Source organism: Octodon degus, unplaced genomic scaffold, assembly GCF_000260255.1.
Source record: "Octodon degus isolate 3935 unplaced genomic scaffold, OctDeg1.0 scaffold00050, whole genome shotgun sequence".
Taxonomy (NCBI): domain Eukaryota; kingdom Metazoa; phylum Chordata; class Mammalia; order Rodentia; family Octodontidae; genus Octodon; species Octodon degus.
Genome location: NW_004524626.1, coordinates 9,015,506 through 9,028,115, shown reverse-complemented (window position 1 = coordinate 9,028,115; position 12,610 = coordinate 9,015,506). Strand labels below are relative to the sequence as shown.

The 12,610-nt window shown below is 57.0% G+C and overlaps 1 protein-coding gene across 2 annotated transcripts in view; it reads right to left on the bottom strand.

Annotated features, from left to right (window-relative positions):
- The window catches only part of Kdm4b (lysine demethylase 4B), an 81,475-nt gene that overhangs the window by 60,915 nt on the left and 7,950 nt on the right, over positions 1–12,610 (bottom strand). For both annotated transcript variants that reach the window (XM_004632764.2, XM_023716810.1), the window contains exons 2-5: positions 10,497–10,668; positions 6,823–6,998; positions 6,315–6,429; positions 1,787–1,980 (exon numbers count right to left, since the gene is read on the bottom strand). In XM_004632764.2, the coding sequence (XP_004632821.1) occupies positions 1,787–1,980; positions 6,315–6,429; positions 6,823–6,998; positions 10,497–10,637 (626 nt within the window). In that variant the 5' untranslated portion in view covers positions 10,638–10,668. The remainder of the gene's footprint in view (positions 1–1,786; positions 1,981–6,314; positions 6,430–6,822; positions 6,999–10,496; positions 10,669–12,610) is intronic.

Genomic DNA, 12,610 nt, shown 5'->3' with positions numbered 1-12,610 from the left:
AGCTCCCCATTGACTTGCAGCAGCGCTGGTCTGGGTTGCCTTGAGTATGTGGGAATGGAACCACCGCTCAAAGAAACTGACTGCCTCCTTTAAGCAGGCACTTAAACAACTGAGCTAATGGGCAGGCCCCTCCTCCCCTCCTCTGTGGACCCAGCCATGGGCGCTGGAGCCCAACCTAGACTGCCACCCACCCCTGGGAGCAGCAAGCTGAGCCTACAGGACACTCAGGGTCTCCAGGCTGCAATGGCCACACTCTTCCCACCCTGGGCAGGTCTGCTACTGCTTCTAGGGAGCAGAGAGTAGGAGGGCAGCAAGGAACCATCACTGGAACACCAGGGCACCATGGCCAGACCCTCTCCATGCAGGACTAGACAGGGCCACTGCACCTGCCCCTGCACGCAGCCCAGGGCCACAATGCTGAACATGGCGCTTTTGGTTCCCCCACATGCAGACTGGAGCCCTTTGAAAGACAAGAGGAAACGGTCCTGCCATTTTCTCCGGCGTTCCTGGATGACAAACACCCCACCTGAGAGTTTCCCAGAGGAGGGGTGGATGCAAAGCTGCACAATGACAACAAAAGGAGACGTGGACTGAAAGGACCTGGGATGATGATAGGACTCCAAGCAATAGCGTCCCAACTCGAGATAGTGCCTACAGCCGGCACAGCAGTTACAAAGGCCCGTGGTTTCCCCACCGTCTTCCAAAGGGCCTATGAAAATGTCTTCTCCATGGGAGAACAGACTCCAGAGTGTCTGCTCTGGAGTGACAGCCCCTGAGGGGGCCATCCCAACCACCGGGCCCAAGGACCCCCACCTGAGCAGGGGTGAGGTGGAGAGGCTGGGAGAGGCTGAAAATGCCTCGCTGCTGGCTCTGTAGATGGAGCAGGGGTTGTGAACCAAGGGCTCCCGTGCCTACAGGAGCTGGACAGGGACTCTGGTTCTTCCTTGAGCCTCAGGGGGAGGAGGGGCAGCCCTGACTCAACCCGTGGAAGTGGCTTGGGGCTTCTCAGCTCTGCAGCTGTGAGAAAAAGTCTGTGTGACATCACAGCATCCCTGAAAGACCTGTGCCAGGCACCTCCCGCCTGAGGCATCCTCATTTGCAACAGCAGGGCAGGGGCTCCGCCCACAGGAGAAGCCAGGTGGGTGGGAGGGGCTGGTTCCCCCAGGCCCCTCAGCCTGCACAGCAGGGTAAGACAGTCCTGTCAGCTGGCATAGAAGAGGGACTGACAGTAAGGAGAGACGCAGCTACCTCCCCAGCTGGACAGTTCCACATGGACACCCCATGTCACCTGGATCGGGGCACTGTGGTGCCCTTCTCCTCCCTCAGTATCACCAGCTCTGGTGCAGCCCATTCTGGCCCACACCCTCTGAGCTGGAACAGCAGATGCTCTGGGATAGCTGGGGACAGGCAGGGCAAGCTAAGTCTCAATGCAGGAACCACTGCTAGCCCGAGGAGGGGCGGAGAGCCTGCTACAGCAGTGCCTGGCACTATCCTGCCCAGTGATGCTGCCTTGTGCCCTGGTACCAAGTCCACAGAAGATACCACGTGGGACCCACGTGTCAGGACATCCCCACACAGCCCTCGGCCTATGGCTCTGACAATGGGCACTCACCTCAGGGTTAGCCCTTGGATCAGCTCACTATCCAATCTGCATTGTGGACCCAGGGGCTGAAGCCATAGCCAGAGAAATATGACTTCAAGGCCATGGCCCCAGGGCGGCACAGGGTCCAACCACCACCACCTGGACCCCAGCACCCCGGCTCTGGCCAGCACAGCACTCACTCACCAGGACTTGGGCTCGCCGAAGTGCAGGTAGTTGATGCTATAGAGGTCCATGTCCTCCGTGTGCCAGGCAAAGGTGGTTTTCCACATGCCGAAGTATAGGTAAGGCGTGTTCACACCCTCGATGATGGTGCCACACTCCCGCTCTACCATGTCCAGGATAGTCCGCAGGCTCCCGATGTTCCACTGTGACACATCCTGAGGGTATGCAGGGAGACAAAGTGGGTTAACACAGCCACCACCCAGGACAGTCTCCCAGAGTACCCAGGGAAGAACAGGAAGACCTGGTCAGTCACCGCCAAGTTCCAGGCTGTGAACCAGGTGCTCAAGAGCCCAGGACCTGTTAGCCTGCTCACCAGAGTTCAAGCCACCAGGGCTAGTCACCAGCAGGCAGGACAACCAGGCACACTTGCCACACGCCTGCACCTTGGACCACCACAGAATCCTGCAAAGCACCATGTACCCACTGCGACAGAGTCCCCACACAGGGCAAGCCCCCATTGGTGCAGGGCCTGCTCCTCTGACAGCCCTTCCAGCACTTCCGTTCCAGGAGATGTGACAGTGATAGCTGGCAGACAAAGGGACCCAAACAGATCACTGATCCTTCCCACCATAAGCCAGCAAATCCATCAGGAGGGCTCCTAAAACCTACTAACCAACTCCAGGCCTGGGGCAACCAGAGCCTGCCAGCCTGCGGGACACTCAGGAACCTGGCCTACCCCAGCCAGCTGTCCAGGATCCCATGTCAAGGACCAGTGGCAAATGCGAGCAGAGCCCTGGCACAAGCCCAGAACACACAGAGGCAACAGCATCAGATCCCTCAAGATACATGTAAGAAGGCCAAGGTCCCCACAAGTAGGACCTGCCCAAGTTCAGGAAAGGGATATCAGAAACTGGTCAACCCCCCAACCTACAGGTAGGGCCAATCTGTCCCCCATCCATCTCACATGCTCACAGCACTGGCAGACAATGTTGTAAACAGAGAGAAGGAGACTTGGGCTGAATGTGACCCAGGACACTGATTTATCTTTTTTTATGGGTGGGGGGTAGATTTTAGGGAAGGGTCTACAGGGTGTTCAGGGTCTCACTACTAGATTGGACTCATAATAATTCTGCTGTTTACAGCTTCCCAAGAGCTGGGATTACAGGCGCACCACCACGCCCAGTCTCAATTGCGGTCTTGGCACGCCCCAGGGGCAGGGCCAGCATGGCAGGTCCAGGGTGAACTCCTGGCCCCTGAGCCTGCTTGCAGGGGCTTTAATCCACTAAGCTATTTGGCCAGCCTTATCTTATTTATTTTTTTTAAATTTTATTTATTTGTGTATGTGTGTGTGTGGCCAGCCCAGCCCACCAGGGGGCGGGGCTGGCCGGTATGTGGTGCTGGGGGATTGAACCATGGTCACTGGGCTTTGCTAAGCTTGTTCTAAGTAGGTGCTCCAGACCACTGAGCCATCTCACCAGCCCCTGATTTATCTTATGAGGAGGGCAAGATGTCTCTCTGCCATGCCTCGCTTTTGCCATCTGTTAAAAAAGTGCTGCACTCTGCTTAGGCAAATACAGGGGCTGGGGATTCCATCCCCTGCCTGCCATGCCAGTCCCACCCCTGTAGCATGCTGAGAATGGGTATGGTGTTGCACACCTGTAATCCCAACACTTGGGGGGCTGGAAAACAGGAGGATCACTATGAGTCTAATCTGTGTAGCAAGACCCTGTAGACTCCATACTAAATACATTTTTAAAAAGTACTGTACAATATAAGAAACGCACAGGTGAACCCCAACAGCCCCCAGCCTGTGGCAGGCACAGCTCACAGACCCTGGCCTCAGAGCTCTGAGGGTAGTGCGTGGCTGCAGATCCTTCCTGAAGCCAAGGCTGAGTGCAATTGGCAAGGGCAGCAGGTGCTCACAGACTGGGTTCTCAGCCGAGGGTGGCAGGACATGGCTGCAATTCCAGCACCCAGGAGGTCAAGGAGAATTGTTGAGTTGGAGACCAGCCTGGGCTACAAAGTGAGCTCAAGGCCAGCCTGAACTGCATAGTGAGACCCTGTCTCAAAAATAAAAAATAGGGGCTGGTGAGATGGCTCAGTGGTCTAAAGCGCCTACTTAGAACAAGCTTAGCAAAGCACAGGGACCGCGGTTTAATCCCTCAGCACGACATGCCGGCCAGCCCCGCCCCCTGGTGGGCTGAGCTGCCCCCCCACAAATAAATAAACAAAATAAATAAAAAAAAAATAAATACAAAATAAAAAATAAAAATAAAACAAAAAGTGAAAACAACAGAAGAGCCTTAAGGGACAAGAAGACAAGCCACAAGCTGGGGGAAATGGCTTGTGGCAGCACATCTGTTAAAGAGCCCTAACATACACAACAGGCTTTTGAGATGCAGAGGCAGAACACAGCCTCACTGAAAGTGGACTAAAGACCCAGGGGTGGGCAGGCCTGGTGAAATGCACCTGCCACACCAGCACTGGGGAGGCAGAGGAGCAAGACTCAGCTACTCAGTAAGATCAAGGCCAGCCCAAACTACAGAGCAAGCTCCTGCCTCAGCAACAACGCCTAAAACCAAAGCCTGGGAAGACAACAACAGATGGCCAAGAGCACACTAACAGGGCCACCTCACAAGCCACTGGGGACAGCACACTGATACAGCTCGGACACCACCACGCCCAGGCCAGGAGGCCAGGCAGCTATCGGGGCTGGCGAGCTGTGAACAACATGGCTGCTCTGGAGGCCAGCCACTGGTTCTGGCCCAGCTGACCCCGCCTGCACACCATCCAGTTCCTATGCACCTGCTGCCCCACCTCGGGTGGAGCACCTGCGCGGTCAGCCACGACCCCCAGTGGCATGGAAGGATGGACCCCAGCCAGACACAAGAAAATCTTCAGCAGATGCGAAATGAGCAGTGGCGCATGGATGAAAGGAAGTGGCCATCCAGCATGCAGGTGTGGAGGAAGGGTCCTTGCCCGTGAGGGGAACGCGCTGGGAAGAAGGCGCACACCACGTCACTCCTTGCTGCCCCAGTTCAAAAAGCAGGACCTCAGCAGGGCACATGGGGCTCTTAGGACAGTGAGCTCACCCCGCAGGCCACTGCAGTGGCAACACATGTCCCCTCTGTGTCCGAGCAGTCCACTGGCACAGCCACACGACCTGCTATAGCAAACCCCAGTGGGGGCCTGTGTGTGTCAGCGACAGGCCTATGTGGGGCTCCCCATGCTTTCTACCCCACTGTGCTGTGACCCTAAAGTCTTTGAAGATAAATAACTTTACTTTTTTAAACAAAAAAGTCAGTAATGATGCAGGAAGTCCACCTAGCATCAACACCACTCAACAGGGAAAGAAGTCTCTGCAGCCAACAGTGCTGCGACCACTGCTGTCCCCACGCAGAGAGCAAATGTGAGCGCTATCTCAGCAAGTGCCAGCTGGCACAGAACACGCACCTGGCACCCCAGCACCTGGGGTTGAGCGGGAGGACCACAAGGCCAAGTCCTGCCTGGACAACCTGGCAAGACCCTGTCTGAAAGCAAAAACTAAAATTGAGCTGCAGATAGAGTTTAGCACCAAGGCCCTGGGGTCAGCACCTAATACCCTGAAGAAAGGGGAGATAGGAGAGGGGAGAGGAGAGTGAGAGGGACTGGGCAAGGTAAGGAGGCAGAGAGGAAGAGGAGGAGGAAGGGATGAACCCAGGGATCACAGACAGAACTAGAACCACAGAACTAGAGCAGCTCTCCATGACCTGATTTGCTTTTGCTGTGTTTTGTTTGTTTTGAGACAGTGTTTCCTTGTCAGTCAAGGGTGGCCTTGAACTCCTATGTAGCCCAGGCAGGCCTTGCATGCACAGCAAGCCTCCTGCCTCAGACTTCTGAGTGCCAGGACTACTGGTGTGCTCTCCATAACTCTGGGTTGTTGATGAACACTTAGATATGACATCAAAAGCACAGCAATGAAAGGAAAAGAGCGTAAATTAGACTCTATCAAATCAAGATAGGGTGGGGAGTTCATGACCAAGAAAACAGACAAGCTCCAGAATGAGGAATGGGAGCAGATGTCTGTGCCTCTCCGACATGGGACTCGCCCTGGATGTATGAGGAGCCCTGATAACTCAAACAGCCTGCCAGATGCATGCCAGGGTCAGCAGGGGCCTCTCAGACAGCACAGGAAGATGGTCACTGTCACCAGCGGCAGGACAGCCCCAGACGCTGGCTCACATGCACCACGCAGACAGGAGGAGCAGAGCCTGCTGCCACTGGGGGGACAGGACGAGACATAGCGCAGCAGCTGCAGGCTCCCCCACAGCACCTGCTGCTGCCCACGGCTGCAAGCCACTCTCAGGCTAGCGGGCGAGAGATGCCAGGCATATGGGGCCGCACCATGCGGGCTCTCAGGACAAGTGAACTGGGGTTAGCCACGTGTGTAGGAAGCCAGGGACAGGCGCTGTGTCACCATAGGGCATGCTCTGTATCAGTGTCCCCAGTGCAGTGGTGACTCCTCCTAGCCCCACCCATACTCCCTCTGCCCCAGGGCTGTGGGACTCACGTCGTCATACAGGGAGCCGCTGATGTCAGCCCCATAAATGGGGGACACGAATGTGAGGTTCTTCCAGTACTTGCGCTCCAGGTCATCGAAGTCCTGGTGCCGTGGGGTGCAGTACCTGGGGATGGCACCCAACAACTCAGAGCAGTCCAGCATCCACACCCCAGGCTCCGAGGGACACGCTGCCTCAAGTGCATGGGTAGGGCCCCCTGGGGACCTAAGGGACCATCATGGGGCAGGCGAGTGTTTCATGGGGAAGGTCAAGTCCCAACACAAGGGGGGGCCTTCCCAAAAGGACACACCAGGCACCATCCTCATGGCCAACAAGACAGGAAACACAGGAAGACAGGGAGGAGGCCACAGAGAATGGAATATGTGACAGCTATGGCCCTGGACGCCATGGAGGAAGCTGTGAGTGGCACACAGGTGTGCCAGGGACCTTGTTTATAGAGCCACCAACTGACACCAAGGAGGGCGTGGGCTATGGGCAGGGCAGGGCGGGGCGGCGCACTTCTCGCTGTTGGCCAGCCGGCGGTACTCGCCCACAGTCATTGCCTTCTTCTGGATGTTGTACTGAGTGAAGAGCCCCGACTGGCCTGTCACCACCTGCTGGATGGGGGCTGGGATGACCACGTCATCGATATCGTCGTACGTCTGCCTCGGCTTCCACTCTTTCGGAGGGATGATCTGCAAGACAGGGAGCATCAGCAACAGCTCCAGCATGACAGGTCAGTGGGGCATTCTGTGAACCCTGCCCCTGGGCCCCAGGGCACAGCACTGTCTGGCGCCTGTGCCTGGTCCCTGCACCTGAGTGCAGGGACAAGCAGGACCCACAGGATCACAGCCAGTCGCAGGGCCCAGGAGCTGGAGATGAAGGGCCTGGCGCAGGAGGGTGGAGGGAGAAGGCAGGACATGAAGGGGAGGCCACAGAGACAGCAATGATTTCAACTGGACCAAACAGAGAAGCAGCAGGGTGGGGGTAGCACCTGCGCACAGTGAGGTGCTGGCCACGCTGGCTGGAGCCCTGCAGGGCATGGCAGGGGCCCGTGAAAGCCCAAGCCAACTCCCATGTCAGGACACAAGGAGAAGACAGCAGGAAGAAAAGAAGAGGGACAGCCACCTCTCACTCCTCCCAGGAGATGCTCAAAGCCCACACACACTCTGACACAGGCCACTGAGGAAAGATGATGCTGGGTCCTGGGCAGTGACGGCTGCAAGCTCCAGCCCTCCTGGGCCCCAGCCATGGGAGAAGGAGCCAAAGGCCTTACAGCGCATCAGCTCACTGGCAGGAAGTCCCACGTACACATAGAGGGAGGAAGGTCATGGGGACTCTGAGTTTGTGGACAGCTTTGGGAACAGTTGGAGCCATTTACTGTCCCCAAGGATGCCACGATCACAGCAGCAGAAGCCTCCATTTCAATGGCAACAAGTGCATTTCTAATGCTGGGTAGCATGTGGCTTCACGCACCGGCCCAGCCAGACACTGCCACAGGGCACCAGATCTCAGCCGAGAGCCAAACTCCTGGGGATGCCAGGTGACATCAGGATCACACATGCCTGTCACACTGGGGGAGCCCTGGCTTGAAGCAGGAGGCGATGAGGGATGCTGCTCAGCACCTACAGTGCCCCGGATGCCCACCCAACAACACTGGCCCTGTCTTGTGTCCCAGGACCCAACTTGGAGCTGCCAAGGGACACAAGCCAGCACCCTCTAAGGACCCCTCTGCCATGGCCAAGAAGCAAGAGATGCCTGGGTGCCCAAGCTGGTACAGGTCACAAGACAGGAGGGGTCAGCTGCCAGGATGAGGGTTTCCTGGATCTCTAGCAACATGCTGAAACATCCCACAAAACAGGCAAGCAGAGAACACAGGGGCAGCTAGCTGCATGCTGCTGGAGTCTGTGGCTCTGAGCTGCCTTTATCTCTGTTTTGGGAGACAAAGTCTCACTAATGTGGCAGGCTAGCAGCAAAACTGTGATCCTCCTGCCTCAGTCTCCCAAGGAACTAGAATGTCAGGCAGCTCCTGACTACTTCTGAGGCACCTGTGCCTCCTACATAGGGAGCCCCCAGCTGGTCAGGCCCTACCACAGGAGGCTGCTTCTCAGCCCTTTGCTACCCCACACACTGTACCCTGAATTCTCCACTCCTGAGAAAGCCTTGAGCCAGGCACTCAGGAGGCTGAAGCAGGAACACTGTAAACTCCAGCCTAGCTTAGGCAACTTAGTAAGACCTGGCTCAACAAAAGGAGGGCTGCTCCATCTGCTGTTCCCCTCTCTCAGGCACGGCTGTCACAGGCACTGAAATGAGCCAGGATGCTCCTCACACACTGGGGTGTCTGGCCCGCACCATAGCTGCACTGTCCCTGATAGGCCACACAGGTGTTGCAGGGTGCAGGGCTAAGCACCGCAACAAGAGAGGCTCAGGCATCTGATGCCACACTCAGCTGTCCCCTCTGCAGCGCTCCCAGAGTGTGTATTTCCACCAAGGCCGTAAGAACAGACAGGCCACATGTGCAGAGCCACCAAGGTAGATGCAGGCAGTGGCGAGGTTGGAGGAGCCAAGGCTCCCCGCCCAGCCCACTGGCTACGCACACATGCACAAGCCACACAACTCTGAGGAGGGCACCGGAAGCAGCTGATTCCCAACAGAACACACCCACCACCAGCACCAAGTGCATGGGTGCACCTGCACACACATACACACAGAGTACAGATGGCAACAGAACAGGTAGGGTGTGGAGAGCCAGCCAGAACTGCACTGGCTCTCCAAAGAGATTGGCGCCCCAGGAGCCAAGGCCCCGTCTGGAGGAGCAGAGGTGCCTGGGACCACAGCAGATGGTCCCCAGAAACCCATCTGTCCCCACAGAGCATCAGGAGGAGGGATGCATGTGGCGGCCACACGTGGGTGCCAACGTGTCTCTGCTCCTCTCCCCATATCTTCCTAGACCCCCAGCATTCTGTCCCATTCTCCTATTCCCACCACATCCAAAGTAGACTCCAAAGAGAAGGTGGCACCCAGGACATCCCCCCATCCCAAGGGCTTCCCGTGGACTCCAGTCTACCTAGAAGTGGGCTCCACAGGGTGGGAGGCTGAGGCAGAGGCGCAGGGGCTCTGGGGACATGAAGACAAAGGTGAAGGGGCTAAAGGGGGCGGGTAAGGAAGGCTGGGACATGGCAGAGGGAAACAGACTTCCAGGTTAGTGCCAGCTTCCCTCCTGGCACACCAGCCCTTTCTACCCTGGGGAGCCAGGCCTATGACAGAGCAAATCAAAACAGTCTGCCAGGAGGTGACCAGAGGAGCCATCAGGGGCACCAAAAGATGCCTCGAGAGAACAAGACAGTGCCAGGTGTTGGGTCACCACAGCTCTGGAGATCCAAAGGGGCTGCTGCATCAGGGGAGGAGGACAGAGTCAGGGATGGGGACATAGGCCAATGAGGGCAAAGATTATGGTGCCAAAGCAGAGATGCAGCCATGGGACCCACTGGCGCAGTGCTGTCCTATGACAGCAGACTGCAGCACAGGTGGGGAGAAGGCTGAAAATGGAGTGGGGCTGGGATGAGGCTTATGGGCAAGTGGGGGTGGGTGGGGGTGGCTGGGGCCCTGGGTTCCATATTCCCCATATCCTCCCTACTCCCGCTTATTCTCTTCATTTTTTTAATGGCTGCAGCAAGGAAATCAAAAGCTTATCCTGGAGCAAGGGAAAGCCAGATGAAATTCAGACTCCACATCCAGGAATAAGGTTTTACTGGCACAGCGTACCGCGCATGCTGTGCAGCTGTGGCGCAGCACTGGCAGGACCGGGGGAGCGGCGTCTGGGCAGCAGGGTTATGCGGGAGCAGGGAGCAAGCTGCAGAGCTCAGAGACACACAAGATTCAGCTGAGCTCTGAGCTGTCAGGGGAGCCGTGCCCCAAGGCTGAGGGACATTCGTGACACTGGTGTGTTTGCTTATGTTCCCACACTTGCACATTTGTGTACACACATACACTATCCTGGAAAGGCCAAAAAAGTGCTAGAGCTGCTTCAGAGCCAGCAGGGCACAGGAAGGTGCCTCATTCATCTCCCTCCCCCTCCTGTGTCACAGCATTGGGGAGGGCTGCAGCTCAGGGCCCAAGGTGGCTCAGGTCTGTCTCCACGCTGGACAGACTCACAGCGCCCTTCTCATAGGATGGAGCAGGATGTCACCCACCTTGGCCAGGCCTGCTCGGTGGGCTCCCTGAGATTCTATGTAGGCCACGTATTTATTGAAGTCCTTAAATTCTTCCATAGTTGGGCGAAAAGTCATGATTTTGCAACTGGGGTTCTGGGCCCCGTGGTCCTCAGACCCCATGGCTGCTGCTGCTGCTGCGTGGGCACCACACCTGCAGGGAGAGAAGAGAGGGTGAGCTCTCGGCACTGCCCCGCCACCCCAGACAGTGCTCCCTCTGAGGGCTAAAAATACCCACGGCCGTGGGAACATAGACGCCTGGCCCCAGCACCCGTGAAGGCGAGAGGGAACTGCGAGCCACTTCTGCACGCACACACGGCAGGATGACGCTGGCTAATTAAAAGCAGAGGTGTCCTACTTTTGAAAGCCAAGGCGATGCAGGAAGCCAGTGCGCTCATTTTAATGGCAGCCTCAGAAATAAAAGCTGTCACTGTCAGGGACGTGTCCTCAATACTGGCCTGGGCTTCAAAATCAAACCACACACTTCTGATATGCACTCGAGAACACAGCCCTGGGTGTGTGCCCAGAGGTGAGAGACTGGGTATGAAAGAGGATCGCAGTGGCAAATGCCTGCCATCCCAGCACTCTGGGTGGCTGAGGCAGGAAGACTGCAAGTTGAAGCCCAGCCCGGGCAGCTCACTCAGTGAGCCCTGGCGGATGTAGCTCAGTAAGGAGCACGGATCCTTTCAGGGGAAGGCCCCAGGGCTTGAAAAAGGAAGGGCAGACAGGCTCAACGGAGTCCAGGCCCAGAGCAGGTGCTCCCACAGGAGGCACAAAGGCCGGGGGAAGGGCTCAATCCCTGCCATCAGAAACACTCTGGTTCCTCAGCTACACATACACCTGTGCTGGGCACAGGACAACACACTGTCTTACTCCACCCAGATTCGCCAGCACCAGGCCAATGTCTCATCAGAAAGAATATGTTGGAGCCGCTCCCTCTTAACCCTGGCAGTACCACTCAACCTGTGAGGGTTTGGGCCACCATCTGGAGAAGGCCCTCCTTGGCCAGGAGACGCCTATGACTCTGCAGTCCTCTGGCTGGGAACCCCCAGCTCCCACCTGCTCCCTGACCCTTCACAAGAGTCTGAGGTAAGAGAAACTCCAGGGCCCGGATGTACAAATCCGAGAACACAAGAAGGCCAGCAGCATATGCTCTGACCTGCCCCCCCCCCCCCCCCCCCCCCCCCCAGGGCAGGGCCCCACCTGGCTGTGGCCCTGTCACCACCTGCAGCTCCCCTAGGCAGCACTAGAGGGCAGCACATACCCAGGAATTCCATGCAAGCAGCACTTGGAAGCCCAGTTCAAGCAGAAACAGGATCTCTGGGGATACCCTGCTCCCCCAACACCTGCCCTCTGTCCACCCAGGTGCCCTTGCCCACTGGAACTCAGCACTGGGGTCAGTGGCCAAGGACCCACCCTGAGCTGGTTAGACTCTGGTGAAGTGCTACCAGTGGGGACACTCCCGTCGGCACCATGGCCCTGGCTGTGTGCAAAAACCTCAAGCTTCCAGAGAAGCTGAGGTGCTGCCAGCCAGACCACACATGAGCCATGAACAGCAGGCCTAAGATTGGGGCTGTCATGAACACCCCTCCAGGGAACAGGTACAGCCATCTATCCACCTAGCAGCCCACATCAGAACAGGAATCTCAGCTGGCCCCAAGACCCAACTCCCTGCATATGACTCTGCAATCCTCTAGCTGGGAACCCCCAGCTCCCACCTGCCCACCCCACCCCTGACATGCAATCCACACAGGGCCTTTCCAGGCTGATGTGGCTTTGGGCCAGACATGACTTCCGGGAATGTCCTTGGGGAGCTGGGATCTAGTAGGAACAGGACCTTGACAGGGACATTGGCATCACCATGGAGCTAGCACACTGTGCACCTGGCAGATAAGGCCTGACAGTCCTCCTATGGCACAGGGCACCTGCCACAGCGACACACCATGTCCATCCATGCTGTAGGCACCAGGACAGAGAGCTCCATATGCACACATGGGGAGGGGCACCCCGGAAGTGGACTGTGCATGGCTTGGTTTTGCTCTGGATTATTTGTACTCTTTTTTTTTTTTTTTTTTTTTTTTTTTTTTTTTTTTTTA